At 43.4% G+C, this 16,890-nt stretch overlaps 1 protein-coding gene across 11 annotated transcripts in view; it reads left to right on the forward strand.

The window, feature by feature from the left end:
* Positions 1–16,890, forward strand: part of PATJ (PATJ crumbs cell polarity complex component) — a 145,983-nt gene that overhangs the window by 117,205 nt on the left and 11,888 nt on the right. For 9 of the 11 annotated variants that reach the window (XM_090146792.1, XM_090146791.1, XM_090146787.1 and 6 more), the window contains 8 exons: positions 5,594–5,677; positions 7,548–7,741; positions 9,573–9,720; positions 10,521–10,607; positions 13,288–13,405; positions 14,857–14,897; positions 15,172–15,294; positions 16,391–16,495. In XM_090146792.1, coding sequence (XP_090002918.1) covers positions 5,594–5,677; positions 7,548–7,741; positions 9,573–9,720; positions 10,521–10,607; positions 13,288–13,405; positions 14,857–14,897; positions 15,172–15,294; positions 16,391–16,495 — 900 coding nt within the window. The remainder of the gene's footprint in view (positions 1–5,593; positions 5,678–7,547; positions 7,742–9,572; positions 9,721–10,520; positions 10,608–13,287; positions 13,406–14,856; positions 14,898–15,171; positions 15,295–16,390; positions 16,496–16,890) is intronic. The other 2 variants (XM_031603529.2, XM_031603510.2) reach the window with 1 other exon arrangement.

Below are 16,890 nucleotides of genomic sequence, written 5' to 3' on the forward strand. Positions count from 1 at the left end.
AGCCATCTGTGTGCTCAGAAGTGTCTGCTCTGGGAGACACGTACCTTTTTTCCATGCAGTGCTTTGTTGTCTGGGACAAATGGCTGCTGGTGCCTATGGTGGCAGAGAGAGCCTTACAGCCATGGGGGACAGAGCGATGGATCTGGTTTCTACGCCCATGACTGTTCTGGTTTTTGTCTCATGATTGCAACTTTAAAAAGCACATCTTGGAAAGCACAGTCTGGGGTTTTAAAACAACTTGTTTCCAACTGAGCACCTTACTCGGTGCCGTTTTGTGCTGGTGATTATTGCAGTCCTCCACGTGTAGTGGTTCACTTCACTTCTGTGAAGTGCCTTTGATCCTGTCAAAATAACGGCTGGGTCTCAGACGAGTAGCAGAGCAAAGGCAAACTACAAGTTAATAGCAGTTCAGTTAAAGGAATAGCTTGTTGTGAATGATCTGAAGTAGTTAAGAACTACTCAGTACTATGGCAAGAAGCCATAGAGAAGGGATAGGCAGAATTTAGGCCTTTTTCTTTCAGGTTCAGTCAACTAAATGGGGATTTCTCTGCCCCAATTCTTTTGAATTTTCACTTCTTGTATACTCTTCCACCTTTTATCAAATGATACCACTTCATCAAAATACCCACTATTTTTTGCTGAACCTCCTTCGTTACTTGCTTCCATTTACTCCTTCACTCTCCGCTCCCAGCATTTGCAAACAACCCAGATGTGGGGTTGGTTTTCCATTGAAAAGGGCACCTGCATTGCAAACCTGTCATTCTGCAGAATGGCTGCATAGAAGAAACTGGCTCAGATGCAATAAACTTGCAGCAAATGCGTGAGCAGTCTCAGCCTAAAGCCAGACAGCTTGTGAGCCTTCCTCAGCACTGTTTATGGTCCTGCAGGCTTTTTAAGTTTGCTTGGTCAGTGATTTTCCTGAATAGGAAGCTGACTTTGCCACCTTTCTCCCCAAGGTTCAATTAAGACAGTGCTACGTGGTCATTGCCTGAGGTCTCTGCCTTAGCACTTCTCGACATTTAAGATACAGGGATTAAGCTGTCACTCTTACTGAATGTAATTCTTAATGGAAGTGTTTCTATTTGTGCTCTCTGCTGACGGTGAGTTGATAGCCTTCCCCTGCCACGTCTCCAAGTTGTTATAAATCAAGCAGAAGAAATACCCACAGCTTTGGTGGAGTTGAGATCAGATTCCCAAGAGTTCAGCACTGTTCCCCTCCCTTAGAAGGAAACACGATGTAGATCACACTTTGTATGTTTTATGCATTGTAGTTCCCAAGAGAAGATTCTCAGATAGGCAAGCTTGCAAAATTTAGCAGCCGTGCACTCACTGTTCAGTAGTCATTACCTCTTCACTAAAGCTGTTCTTCATGGTGTTGATCAAGAACTCTACTGCTTCTCGGCCTTTGCCTTTCCTTCCACAGCCAAAAATCTCTTCTGTCAGTGTGAGAATTGGCACTCCTTTCCCTGCCCTTTCTTTGCAAGAAGGCTGTGCAACAACCATAATATTCTGGTAAAGCGATAGCAAGTGGGGCATGGCTGCCCCACAGCCCAAACCTGAACCTTCCAAAGCACTGTCTAATGTACGGCAGGGCACGTTTGATAAGCACTTCACTTATCAAACAGGTTCCTCCTGTGGTTTAGGACCACTCTGGTTGGGTTTTTAGCAATTCAGTATAGATAGAGTCAGTGTATTCAGCTTCATTCCACTGAACTGCAGGCCCTTCCATTTCGTTAGCCTCCAATAAAAGCATTAGTTAGCTCAGCAGTAGCAGACAGCTTCCCTTCTAATTCAATTTCCAAAGTTTTCATGGTCAGGTAGTCTTGGATTACACCTGCAAGCATGGACTTTGTTTAGCATGAAATTATACTGATTTTTTGCCCTGGTTTGTTTTGTGCATCCTGCCTTCACATATAGGAAATGTTAAACTTTGCATTAATTCCTGATTCTTATAATGGTGCCAGACTAATGAGAGTCTTTGTCAAAATATACAGAGATGAGAGCTGTAGGTTCTGGAATGTATTTGTAAACCCTATGAAGCGTATGCTTTCAGCAACAAGATATCTTTCTTTAAATAGCAGTGTTCTTGATATGGTAAGAGTGTTTTTATTTCCCCCTCCTGCACTAAGAGTTTTTGCAGCTCTGACAAGCTGTATTATGGGCTGCCTTAATCTGTACGTAACTGGGAGTGAGAGGAGGATGTGAGAGAAAATCTGTCTGTGGCCACTGTTAGCATACAGTTGGACACTGACACCACTTCCCTTCCCTCTCCATTTGATTGATTGATTTTTTTTTTCTTAACTACTTAAGTCTTGACTTGTCAAGATTCTTAGCACACAACTGAGTTTGAAGCTAGTGAGTAGGAGCTGCAGATGTTCAATTACCAGAACCCATCCTTCAAATAAATGTTCTGTATTGGCTTAGTCGGGATAGATCCCAGTTTGTTTTCTAATGCACTGAGATGAGTGTTACAGCCCCAATCTGGCATTACAGACTGGGGCTCAGTAGTTAGATGGCTGGAATAATACGTTACGTCTCTTGACTGTGTGTTCAAACTGCTTTAAAATATTGATGTCAATAAAAATATTTAATAACATCAGTAATTTCTAGCCATTTGTCATGGATGATCAAAACTAACGGAGTCTGTCCAGATCCCTCTAGATTCAGTGGAAAAACACTACTTCTGGGTTAAATATGTATTGAGTTGATGCCAGAAATAACAGAGGTAAGGCGTCTTCTGTCATAATTCATAAGCTAAGGAAGGTAAGGCTAATTGATGCTATGGCCCACTGCAGGCATGTTTCTTCATTCTGTTTTTTAATTGATTCAATAAGCCTCTTACAACTATTTTTTTTTTTTAAAGAAAACAAACTGTTTGAGAAAACAGTACTTTGGCAAGTCAGCTGGGTGTTTCCTTCCAGGGTAGGCACAGGCTGAATAGGAATGTACCTTTTCGTGCCATATGTATTTTTAGTTCTAGGTCTGGCTTCTAACACATGCAGGAACCGCAGAGTAGAGTTGTTGCCTTTGCAAATAGATGATGCAGATTACTCAAACTGATAACGTTTGGAGGTTCCCAAATCTGAGCTTTAGGTATGTGTGGTTTTACTTTTACTAAAGCAATACTGGAAAAAGCTGGTAGCTTCAGGGATTTTTTTTTTTTTTTAACCATTTTTTAAATAATCACAGGTGGAAAACAAACTTTAAGAAATAAGGTTGAAAATTCCTTGCTCAGAGCTTAGGAAATATCAGATTAAATAGTCTGAAAGGGTTTAATTAACCTTCTTGTGTACGTGCCCAGTCTGCTGTTATGCCATCACATGCCATTTTCCTTCAGAACATCTTATTCATCCACTGTCCTTGCATGCCTGACTTGAATCATAGAATGGCCTGGTTTGAAAAGGAGCACACTGCTCATCCAGTTCCAACCCCCTGCTGTGTGCAGGTCGCCAACCAGCAGCCCAGGCTGCCCAGAGCCACATCCAGCCTGGCCTTGGATGCCTGCAGGGATGGGGCATCCACAGCCTCCTTGGGCAACCTGTTCCAGTGCCTCACCAACCTCTGGGTGAAAAACTTCCTCCTAATATCCAACCTAAACCTCCCCTGTCTCAGTTTGAAACCGTTCCCCCTTGTCCTCTTGCTATCCACCCTTGTAAGCAGCCATTGCCCCTCCCGTTTGTATGCTCCCTTCAAAGATGCTGTCATGGGAAGCTGGTCGATATTTTGTGTTCTGTTGGTGATTTCTAAATGCCTTCTGCCAGAAAGTGTTTACAATAGTAAAAACAAAGCGTGCTGTTGAAGTACTAAATCTAAGACTCATCATTTCCCAACATTATCCATGATCTGCCTTGGGTGACAAAATACATGTGAAAATATACATCACTGTCACCCTGTTGGCTGTCGCTCGGACAGAAATCTCTTGTGTTGACTCGAGTTAGATGGTCATTTTGAAAACAGAGGTAACAATAAAAGAGAAAGAGACTGAGAAAAGATCTCAGATGTGCAGCAGAGGCTCGCGGTGTTGCTGCTGATGAGGATGTGGACATGTTGCTCAGTCCCTTTGGTTATTGCTGCTCCAGTTACTTCAAGAAAACCCTGCCAATGGGTCGCCAATGGTATTTTTTATTTTTATTTTTTTAAATCAGACTGTTCGTTTGATTTTCTTAATTACCATGGTACACAGCTCATAGTATTTTGCCTTCGTTTATGTAGATTGAAATCTCTTTTTCCCCATCTGGGACACTCGTATCAACTGTAATCCATTTGTGATTAAAACCCTTCAGGCTTTTTGCAGTGACTGGTGTACATGTATCAAACATGAAGCTTATGATGGCAGTGCTGTGCTTCAGCAGCAGCGGAGCGGCTGTAGATACAAGTTTACATCATTAAATAAGGTGTAGTGGGAATGAAAGAGAGTAATGCTCCCAGTGTTGTCTTGATCAGAGCGCTAGCTTTAGGGCATTCGGCTTCTTTCTGTTCAACATACACCGTGTGTGCTGGGGAAACATCGCAAAGCAACACAGGGGGGAGGGGATTAACTCAGTGATGAGAGATGTACTATCTACAGTGTTATCAAAACACGAGTGCACTTTGTTCTCCCACAGCCTCACAGCCTCTTATTTCCTGCTCCTGCCATGGGAAGGCTGCGTGGCGTGGCATGCACCATGCCAACCTGGCACAGCGAGAGCCTTATGCTTGGCTGGTGTGGCAAGCTCCTGGAGGAGCTCCATAGCCACAGCAGCTTTGTTGGTTGTGTTTGTCTGAGGGCTGAATTGTCTGATACCTCCTAAATAAATTGCCTCCTGTATATCCACAGCGATTGTAAAGGAGAAAGTGTGGCTCGTGGCTCTGAAGTGGGCCACCTATTTGTGAGCACTGGTAGCGTCACAGCTGAAGCTCTGCAGCAGGATGTTCACCTATTTGTTTCAGGGGGGGAAAAAAAAAAAAAAAAAAAAAACCTCAAACCAGAACAATGCAAAGGGAAAGCACCAGCAAGAGAACAGTATGTTCTTTGTAATGCTTTTTCTTTGGGGACATCTATTGCTGGCAATAAGATTAAATCACTGAAACCTTCCCTGAAGCTACATCTGCCACTGCCTACATTTTCCAACCTCAGTAATAAACTAACATTTGCCATTGTTCGTTTCTTCTGGATTTCATTTCTTACAGATTTAACCAGCGCTATTTACCACAAGGCATTCAGCTCTTGCTTAAAGCGGAGACCTATGCCAAGTCCCTAAAAACATTCAGTGCTCCAAAGAATCTGGTTTTAAATTATATCATAAAAAGTAGACGATATTAATACACCAGTTCACACCGAGTTCACGTATTGCTCGATGCCAATGTATAAAACTGATAGGAGCCACAGAAGCCTAAAAAGCTCTAGCCGAGACCAGCCTGCAGTGGTGAACAAAACCCTTTGTGCCTTTTTATTAGCTGTCTGTACATTCTGAGCGTGGTGGTATTTTTCTTACTGGGGACGATGGCAGCTATCTCTGTATGTTGGTAGCACTCTTTCTCCCGGCGTGGCGTGTGTGGGGTTGTGGCACACGGGGTGTTGTGGGGATTGCTCAGCAGCCCTTTGTCCCCACAGGATGCCATCGTGATCCATGAAGTTTATGAAGAAGGGGCGGCAGCTAGGGATGGCAGGCTGTGGGCCGGAGACCAGATCCTTGAGGTAAGCATGTCCGTGTGTACGTGTGTCTGTCTCATGTAGATTTGCACTCGATTTTGCATAGCTTTCTCATGGGGAAAACAGGTATCGTTTGTAGGACCGGTACACAAAGCTCTTCTTCCATCGCTGAGAACACCCTGACGCATTGGTATTTCCTTATATATGCTTATAAACTGGAGGTACCAGCTGAGAATACGTTAGATGGAATTGAACAAGGTGGCTCTCAAAGAACGCGGATCAGCTGCCGCGTCCGATTGCTTGGCACTACTCAGCCTTCTGCCACCACACCAAGGCCTGGCTGCAGCTCCTACGCAGGCAGCACGATGCCGAGCACAGCTCTGCCTTCAGCCAGCAGGCTGAGCTGGGAAGGGGTTAAGAACGAGGGGCTGCTCTGCACACGAAGCTTGCGTCAGGCAGCGGTCGGCGCAGCTGCTTGCATCGTCTCGCTGTCAGCTCAGGACAAATTCCCAGCATGGCCATTAAGGCGTTGGTGCGTAGGGTTAGAAAAATAGTGAGGGGTACTTGGGGAGCTGTCTTTACAGCTCTTGCACTGCAAATATTTTTTTTAGCGTTTGGGCTGAATGTTGTTTTCATTTTATAAATAACTGCACATTAGCAGAGCACGATAATTAGGCAGGGGATAAAAATGGAGAAGGTTAATTAATTCTTCACTGGCCAAACAGGAAAGTGCTAATGTTTGTGCGCCATAATATTGTTATTATTTCAGCTTTTAAAAGCTGTACTAATGAAGCAGAAGGATGACTGAATTAGTTTCAGATTAGTGTGTAAAGCACACATAGATGCCTGTGTCAAGAAAACAATACTTAATGTGTACAGTTAGTACAAAAGAATATAATGAGGACAGACTTGGTTTAATTAAGTTAAAATTAAGTTAATGGTTATAGCTTAGCATACTTAGAGGTACAGAGAAATATTTTCCTTGCCTTAAAATCTATTATGTTGTGTAAATGTATTGAGACTGCACTGTTAAAACAGCTGCAGCCCATGCTAATTCCTGCAACATCCAAACGTTGTTAGGTGTTGTACTGAGATGTGGTTTAGTGGGGACTATTGCTGGTGGGTGGATGGTTGGACTGGACAATCTTGGAGCTCCATTCCAACCTTGGGGATGCTATGATTCTGTGGTTCCTAACCAGTCTTGGAAAATGAAATGGAATTTTTTTTTTTTGTATTGACAGAGAAAAGCTGGTTTTGTCAACAGGAAAAACAAACACTTTAAAGAGTATCCTAGTATGAGGCTTGGCAAAGTTAGGAGATTAGATTTCAAGTTGCAATAGTTTTTTTTTCTGGTTCTTTAGCATTCAGTCAGAACTTCTTGTGGATATAATAATACTAAAACATTGTAAGAGAACTGTAATCTAGTGCTCCAAGAGTGGTCTTGTGTGCCATCTATTGGAACAAAGCAAAATAACCATTCAGTGTGTCCTGCCTGGGCTTCACCATGACCATTGCTAATGACACTGGTTCCTGGTGCCCTTAAGCTGTATGGTGTCACCCAGCCTGGGGGGAGGAACTTCAGCACTGCTGGCTGGAAGGGAAGGAAGGCTGCAGAACTACAGGAAGACTGAAGGGAATCATCTGGTTGTAAAGTTGTAAGCACTGGTTGAGGCTCCAGCACTTAGAAAGCAGGATGGAACCCCCGCAAAGCTTAGGATCCAAAATATTTTGATTGTTTGGATTTAATCTAGACAGCGGCACAGTGCGCACCATCTCTTTCAGTAGGAAATCAGAGCGCTTAATTAGAGTGCCAACAGGTGTCGGTTTGACAAATTCTGCCTGTCACACAAGGGTAGGATGTGATGAAAGGATCGTTCATATGTGTCGTTTGGAAAGAAAGCTCTGATTGTTTCAGGTGAACGGGATCGATCTGCGGAACGCCAACCACGAAGAAGCCATCACTGCGCTGAGACAGACGCCTCAGAAGGTGCAGTTGGTTGTGTACAGAGATGAAGCTCATTACAAAGATGAAGAGAACTTAGAGATTTTCCATGTAGATATTCAGAAGAAAACAGGCCGAGGACTGGGGCTCAGCATAGCTGGAAAACGGTAAGAGCGTCTCTAATCAGAATGCACTGCAAACAAGAAGTACCTTGCTTTTTGCCATTTGAACAGCTGTAGCCATTAAATGGAATATGAAATAAAGGAAGAAGTCCTCAAGCAAAAAGATTTCACATCTGAGTACCTTCAGGGATGTTGTGGGGTTGTGATACTGGCTCCTCCATTACAGCCAAAGCAGAGCTATGCAACAAAGGCTGCTGTTCCCTCTGGAAGACTCCCAGTTTGCAGCATCGTGTCCCACTTTGTGAATGAGTGAGGTTCAGTGAACATGTGCAGAACTGGTAACTTAATGTTCTGATGGCTTAAACATAGCTGTGGCTGAGCCTGAGAGCCCTAACCATGGCAGTTCTGATTTCAGCATAGGGAAAAAAGCCTTCTTTCCAAATACTGGGATATGCATTTGAAAATGAATTCATTAGTTAGATCTATATCATACTCTGTTTCAAAGTGAACAGTTTTGGTGGAAGACAGGAGCCTGGTAAAGAGAAAGACCTCCATCCCTGTCAGCTATGTGGGTGACTATACAGCACTAGAGACAGTGGTGCTGTGAATAAAGAGCAGAATCCGAGACACTGTGGAGGGTAACAGCTGCTTAATAAAATGTGACTTTGTGCTGATGTATTTCTAAACCATTGCTATTAGATCATTCGAGCTAGAGCACTGATAGATTTAATCTTTCATTGCTAGAAGAGATTTACAGCATGACACAGGCAAGCACTCATTCAGTGCTGGTGTGTGCGAATCATATGGTTCCTCTTCTGTACTGCCAAAAAAAAAATTGTATTTTCTCAAATCATCATCGTGTTATTATGCTGACTGCGAATGGTCGGTAAAGTTTCTGCAGCAGTTTGGGGTTTTTGGTTTTTTTGTTTGCTTTTTTTTTTTTTTTCCAAGACTGGTGATGCTTAACCCAGGTGTTGTGAGCAGATTGTGGGTTGGGTAATTAATTTAGCTTATGTAAATTACCCTACAGATGGTAATCGCAATCTCCGGCCCTCCCTTGATTGCTTCTGCACAAAACTTTCAGTGCTGTTGCTAACAAGTGCTTGGCATGTAGGGGTTTCCACCTTAGAGGTAACCTAATTTCCTTAGTCCATCCAGCAAGAGCCAGCTATCAGCCAGCAAAACATTGTGTCCTGCTGCACGCAGGATGCCAAAGCCAGTCCCATGCCTTGCAGCCTGCACCAGCTCATCCACAGCAAACCCTGGTAGCTGGGGCTGGGCACAGAGGGGTCCTGCAGTGTGGGGAAGGGAGTCGTGATGTGGGGCTGCAGGTCGTAAATCTGCTCTGCCCCCCAGCCGCGCTCACAAGCCTCGCTGCAGGCAGACAGCCGCAGGGTTGGATTTTGTGCTGCATAACTTGTGTGCAAACTATAAAAGTCTTTTCTGCAGGCTTCTCTGTTTGGGGCCTCCAAGCTTTTAGAGAAGAAACCAAGCTGAACCTTTAGGAAGAATGTAAAAATATATACATTTCTAAGGCTGCATAACTCGGATCAGGCACATCAGGGGACGGTTTAACTCCATCTTAGGCTGATCCTTGGTTTTTTTATTTGTACAAGTGGTATTTTTCATGAATCTTTATGGATCGGACAGTCAGAACTAACAGATCAAGGGGAAAGACAGCATTAAATGTAGCAAAACATGCATTGATTTTAAAGCTCATAGATTTTCTTACACTCAAATGGTTGAATGGGGTGTAAAAGTCATTCTTCCTCTGCTCACAGGTTTCTTTTTATGTGTCTTATATGCAAGTAATCTAAATTGTTCTCCCAAAGAATATTGGATTGTGTAATTAGCCATATGCTTCTTGCATTGTTAGAAATGGAAGTGGAGTGTTTATCTCTGACATTGTTAAAGGAGGAGCTGCAGACCTAGATGGAAGATTAATTCAAGGAGATCAGATTTTGTCTGTTAATGGAGAGGATATGAGAAATGCCTCACAGGAGACTGTTGCCACTATACTTAAGGTGAGTACATAATACATTTTAAGAGATGGAATTGCAGTTACTGACGCCGTGCAAGGTAATTATCCTGAAGTGCTGTTTACACATACCCAGGACAGCTCAGACTGATTACAAAGACAGGAATTTCATCTGAAATTACTATGCAAGGTCCATTCAGCATCACTTCTTCTGGTATATTTAGAAGTGAAATGATATGAAATGAGAAAACAAAGAGGCGTAGCTTTTAGGGATTGATTTGAAAATGCAACTGTGAACTTCATATGCTATAAAAATATTTTGAAACCTGAGAGGTGTACAAATCAGAGCTGCCCTGAAATAAAATGCTTCGCTGTACTAACTTGTGACTATAAAACTGCAGTTTAAATCCACCATAGCTTCTTTACAGGGGTGGGGTGGTTTTATACTTTGTATGGCCTGGGAGAATTTTCTTTTCTCTATTAGAAAGTATGTGGCTGCTCGATGGGCTTGACTGGGAGGAGAGGGCACAGGATTCCCTGACCATGGGCACCTGTTGGCAGCTCCTCCATCAGGCTCCTAGGGCTGTAAGCGTGTATCAAGGGTGAGACCAAGGGTGGGAGCAAGTAAAAACATTCATACTGACTTCAGCATTGAGGATAAACTGCAGTCTGGGGACAAGTACTTCTGATATACTCCAACGGAAAATGTGAATATTTCAAGCGTTCAGTACATTGTGGTTTTCTTCAAGGGTCTGTGATGCTGAATATGAACATAATTCTCTCCAGGAGAGCGTGAAATATCCTGTGTCGATTTAAATGCTGTACGTTGTGGTTCTTTTTCCCAAGTGTGCCCAAGGCCTCGTGCATCTCGAGCTGGGGAGACTGCGAGCTGGATCGTGGCTGTCATCACGGAAAACATCCCAAAACAGTCAGGTTAGTTACAAATTCATACAAATTCATACGTATAAAGTGAAGCTGTGAAGGGCAAGGAAGGGGAACGGTGTGCAAGGGGTGTCCATGAGACTCTATTCTTCCATTCACTGCTGAGGGTGTGGAACAAAACATTTTATCACTCAGCTGAAAAGAAAGTGTCATGCTGTAATGCTGAGTAAGTGGAATAATCAGTTAATGATTCTTTTGTTTGTTAGAGGAGGGTTTTTTCTGAGACGACGTACCAAAAATTTGTAATATTTTCCTCAAACAACGATGCCCAGAAATTTTTTAGACTTGCAGAAAATGCTGAATGCCTTTTCTGCAGCTGTTTTGTCAATCAAAATGAGTTAATGAAACTGAACTGTATCTTTGCCTATCTTGTGGCAGAACCACATGAGAGCTGCTTTGCTCTCAAAGAAAACACAGAGCAATTTCCTGCTTCACTTGCTTTTTACCTGAAGCGAGGACAACAATTCATTTTTCAATCAGTGCAGGGCTTTCCCCCTCTCCTCACTTCCCCTAATCCGCTCAGACATTGATACTATTAGTATTAAAGTCTACAGCGAGGGAAAGATGACTTGGAAAACTTTTTAAAATGGATTCTCCTGCTGAAGACCAGCTGCTTTGCCACCATATTGTAGTTGGGAACATCCCAAAGACAGACAAGCCGTGGCTCACAGCGGTGTAATTCTGTGGGGTATTTTGCCCCCTGTCTCTATGGGGGGCCATTCCTGGTGGCCTCCTTCTGCTCAGCACACTGCTGGGATCAAGCCCAGCCTCCACAAATGCTAAAAGAATGGCCTGGAAGCAGCAAGAAGAAGCAGTAGGAGGCTTAGGGATGTAAGTTAAAGCAGGAATGACTTCAAGGAAAAAATAATCCTAGTGATTAAGTCGGTAGGAGTGGAGCCCTTCCTTGTTTTCATCCATGAACAACCCAAAAATGTTCCAGATTCTGGTCATGTGGCATGATTTCTTCACTTTATAAAAGCCAGCAGTGATCCAGTCTGCTGTCTGTGTGGGTATCAGGAAGGGCTGAGGAGCTCACAGCCATGTGTGCTAAGCCCAGCTTTAAAACTGTGCCTAAATACCACTAGAGAACATCAGCACTGCGTGCAGCAGGCAAGGAAAGATGGAACAACAAAAGGAAATGAGAGTGACTCCATTAAGTAAAGGCAAGAGTCATGGTTATTACTTGGTTTAGTTGTTGTAGAAACAGCAAGGTGATGGTTAAAGTTACTACATGTTGCTATGTAACGCTCAGAGCTGAAGCAGTGCTGTCCCATTTCTTTTGTACCACACCAGGCTTTCTCAAGAACCTGTTAATTTCTGTATTTCTTCATCTTAAGAGAAGTCTTGATTGCTGTTCTTCATGCAGAGTCGTTCGAGGGCCTCCATCTCAGCGTTCCAAAGTGACTGGGGATTTGGAAAACTGAGTGGATGTTTCTCAGCAAAACAGTTCCAAGAGTTATAAAACTCCTGGCAGATAATATGGCGAATCAGCATGAATGATTTGCACAACTGTGAGCAATGCTTCAGAGCCCTCTGGGCAAGAGCATCCCGAACTTTTGTCCTCACTTGGCTTTTTTTCTGGTCTGTTGCATACCTTCAACAGCAGAAACATAAGGCTCGCGGTGCAGGACAGTGATTTCTTTCACGTGCTTTGCAAATTGTGTTAACTGACCCATGAATCGGGAACGAGACGTGGAAATTGTGCTCTGCCTGTTGTTTGTCACTGACAGCTGCACGCTGGTCAGTTGGGATGAATGCTGCCAGGGCTTTTGATTCGCCGCCTAATGCATTTAAAGGGAGAGCTCGGGTCTTTGTTTGGTGTCTGGCCTTGGTGAAATCTGTTGTTCAGACGCATTTCCTAAATTGATAATGATGTTTCCTCTGAAGGGCAGTCTGAAGATAAGGCCAGATAAGGAAAAATCGTGCTGGAAATGAATGGCACAGAACTAAGAACGCACACAAGCAGCTGCCCACCAGGTTGTGCCTCCTGTTACCTGTAAGACATGGGCATCTTGTCCTGCACCTGGGCTGCTTTTCTGGAAGTATCTCTGTCAAGTGAAAGGAGCAGGGCTAGTTCCAGGGCCTTCTGATCACACAGAATGTTCAGCTACACTAGCAAAGCCTGTAGATGACTGCATGGGAATTATCCCTACTGTCTGAGAGGAGCTGTCATGTCTCCTGCTGGGTGCCTCGCATACACTCAGCTAATAATGAAGCGTCTGTGGGTCTGTCATGACAAAGATGCCCACAGCATTCATCCTCAAGCTTGGAGGCCAGCTGGCAATAAGCAATGGAGGAGGTTCATCCTGTTCCTTCATGGCCTCTGCAGAAATCCGCAGAACGGTTGAGATTGGAAGAGACCTCTGCAGGTCATCTGGTCCAACCCAGAAAGCCTCCCAAAACCAGACCCAAACAATGCCCGGATCAGGTGTATATGCTGAAGTGAAGTCCAGTCTTGTAGTACTGTGAGCAGCTCTGCACGCATGCCTACAACACAGGGGCAGATTTGGTAGATTCCATCTCTGGAAATGAAGTTGGGGGCTTTCACTCGTGTGGCCAATGCGGTATTTCCAGTCTGGTTGCACAGAACACAGCTGCAGCCATATGTTGCAGGAGCTGACTGGTAACGTTTGGTTTTGACTCTCAATTTCTGATTTATGTTCAACTTCAGGTGAACCAACAGAGTGCCCACAGCCACTTCCACCCCACGCTTGCTCCGGTCCTCTCTACCTTGCAGAACTTTGTCAGCACAAAAAGATCTTCAGCAGATGTTTCTCAAAGAAACTCAGGTATGATCTGGACAGATTCGTTGCTTGCTGCTTGCAGTGCACCTTTATTTTTGTGCTGGTTTAATAACAACATTAAATACTTGAGACTGATTTTCCTGCGCAACCTCCCCAAAGGCGTACCACTGATGTTTTAAGACCTGTAACACTTTCCAGCACATGACATTATTTTTACGTCTAGTAGAAGAGTAATGGCTCCTCTATGTTAAATGCAGAATTCCTGCGCCCTGCTATTCCCCGGCGCCCTTGTTGGAGGCTTAGCACAGGCAAGGTTCTTGTATTAGAACAAGTTTTCTCGGGGAATAAAGCTGCCACCACTTCATTTAGATCTGTGTTGCTCTTGAGTGTATAAAAGGGTGTTTTGTAATGAGAAAGTCACAATGACCAGATTGCAATTCACACATTTAGCGAGTGCTGAATCTGCAACCTGCAGTAACTTGATGAGGAACTGTGCATTTGTGTGCTCTGACCCACGTCAGAGACCCATAACAACCCGTGCTTGTGCCTGACCATGGGCAGAAGATGTTTCTTCTGGCCATTCACATGCACTTGAGGAGGTGCGTGTGGCTTTTGGGGCAGCCACCCTTACACATTTTGGAAGGGCCCATGCGAGCATGCCCTGATGCAGCATTCCTGGGGCTGGGCTTCCTGCAGTGCCAGACCCTGTGCTCTCATCCTGTGTGCTTGTATCAGCACAAGCAGTGTGTGCAGCAGTAGGAAGTGCTGCTGTATGTTAATGGGAATCGTTAACTTCTGAAAGAGGCTAATGCTGCCTGCCTTGTAAAAGGTTCCTAAGGTAGTTTAATTAAAGCTGGTACAATTAGGGATTATTATAGCAGAGCCCAGGACTACACCATAAGCTTTTAGGCTATTTAGTCCCAGTTCAAATGATTCCTTTCAGTGGTTTTTTTTTTCTTTCTCTTTTCTTTTTTTTTTTTCTTTTTCCTGAATGTTTTGAGTACTTCTAAATGTCCTGTGGCTAGATGTATGCCAGCCAGACTTCCTGGCTGTCTATTATTTACTAATACAGCACAAATTAGAACAGGAAATCAATGGAACCTCCACAGTCTGCGTGTCCTACCCTTTGTGGTGGAGACACTGTGATTTATGAATAATAAGGCAATCTTTAATTGAGTGAAATGCACAATAGGGCTTTTCTTCGGGCCGGCAGAGTGGTGCTGTTCAATAGATTGCGGTGAGCGGCGGCTGTGCTACAAAGAGCATCACAGCAGCATCCGTCAGGCGCAGGGATTGCATCCGTATTCAGCTCTGAGTGAAACAGAAACCCCGTCCTCCTCACGTGAGCAGTGCTGCCTGATTTGGCACAGGAAGGCTCTGCTTCTGCTTGGTGATAACTCTGACTAGGCAGCAAGGGACCATTGTCACTTGACAGCGTTATCTCTTAATTATATTATCTCTTAATTACAGGAGCTAATTGTTTGTTTCTTTATTAGTAGGAGCAGATACGGGCCCAAGGACTGTGGAGATAACAAGGGTCAGTGAGTTATTTTCTATCAATTCAAAAAGCTGACACCTTAGACTGAAGTTGTTAATTTTTATAGTGTTCCTTAGAAGTAAAATTGCATTATTTATGTTTGCGATAGGCTCTTGAATGCATGCCTGTGTGCGTGAGGGTGTGTGTGTGTATGTCAGACCTATCTGTTATTTGCACCGTGACGCATAAATCACATTGAACAGTTATTCCTGTACCCTAAACGTTGGTCTCTCCTAGTGGCTCCAATCACAAATGCTTTTTTGCTTTGTTTTAGGGACCAAATGATGCTCTTGGTATCAGCATAGCAGGAGGAAAGGGGAGTCCATTAGGAGATATTCCCATCTTCATTGCTATGATTCAGGCTAGTGGTGTGGCGGCACGGACCCAAAGGCTCAGGGTAAGTAGAAGTGTCCTCTTAGTGCCTTCTTTTCCATCTGCGTGTCTCTCTCAGAGAAGGAGCCTCAGGCACTTCTGTATATGCCATCACTTGGATAATGTCTCATAGACTACCCTGTCTCTTTTTTAAAACAAACTAACAAGCCCTGCCCATGTCATCCCCTTTTGATTATATTGCAACTTAGGACAATTGCAGTGATTGCCTACGTGGAAGAAAAACGTTAAGGAAAAAAACACTTGTAAGTAGTCTTTGAGTATGATTGAGCAAAAAGAAATAAACTGGAAGATCTGTGGTGGGTGTTCATCCAACTCAGAGAAAACAGCAACAAGCTGTCTAGAAACCACAGGCATTCTGGAGACTGCAGGCTGGGCTCATTTAGAGCTCAAGCAAGGCAGAAACCAGACCAGAGGTTGCTTGTTTGATGCCAGGGACCTTATAAAGAATTGCAAAAATAAAATAGTTGCATCAGATTCATAGGACATGTGAATTTCTAGGAATGACCACAGTGATCGTTTATCAATTTGGGAGTTTCAGGAAATAAGCAATATTGAAAAGAGTTCATTATGCAGATGCACAGGAAAACTTTGGCCCATGAGATTCACTACGTAACCACTTCTGCATTCATGCTCTGTCTCTAATAGAAACACACAATAGCACTAAGTGTCAGGGTCAGGATCAGCTTTATGTATAGAGAGCAGAAGTAATGTTGGTTAATTAGGTTAATACCAGAAACGTCTGCTTTCATCTTGTGCTTACATAATCTATGAGAATATGAACTTGTCTGCACGTATCAACACAAATGAATCCTTTTTGGATGGGAGAAAAGCAGTCCATCGTACCCTCTCTGTTTGCAAATGGAAATAGTAAGATACAGCCCTCCTTTTTTTCTCTGATCACACTGTTATTAAAAAAAAAATCTGTATTATGCTACCTCTGACAAATGGTAAATGATCACTAGCAGCATAGAATTCTCACAGAAGCAATCCTGCAAAAGAGAAGCATGACTGTGCAGTGCCAAGTTCATCAGGAATTTTAAGCATTCTTAATTTTAATTTTCCTTAATGCTAGTAATTTTCCATTACTGTTGTACTTTTAGGTTGGAGATCGGATTGTCAGTCTTAATGGGCAACCTTTGGATGGGCTGTCTCATGCAGATGCTGTTAATCTACTAAAGAATGCTTATGGGAGCATTATCCTGCAGGTACAGTGATAAATGGAACGTGCAGCTGCATGAGGGTAGATAAATGGCATTTGGGGAAAAAAAAACCCTAAGCATCACTGGCACAAGGCATCACAGAATTGCAGGGTGCTTGCTGATGGGAATTACACAGAATGAAAGCAAGAAATAATTTTCATTCAAAAAATTCTTTATTGCCACTTGTACAGGCTGCGAGCACGATTATATGAAAGCATAACAAAGAGAACAAAATAACTTGTTGCTACACCTGATAAATCAACAAGCTTCCAAGTTTGTTTTTTTAATTTGAAGTTAGCTAAGAACAGGAAGCTGTGTCTGTTGTGTGTGTATGCATGCTACTGGACTGTGACCAAACTGTGCGCTGTTGATTTTCTTGTTCTTGAAAGGGAGAGAAGAAA

This window comes from Phasianus colchicus, chromosome 9 (genome assembly GCF_987193195.1).
Source record: "Phasianus colchicus chromosome 9, bPhaCol1.hap1.1, whole genome shotgun sequence".
Taxonomy (NCBI): Eukaryota; Metazoa; Chordata; class Aves; order Galliformes; family Phasianidae; genus Phasianus; species Phasianus colchicus.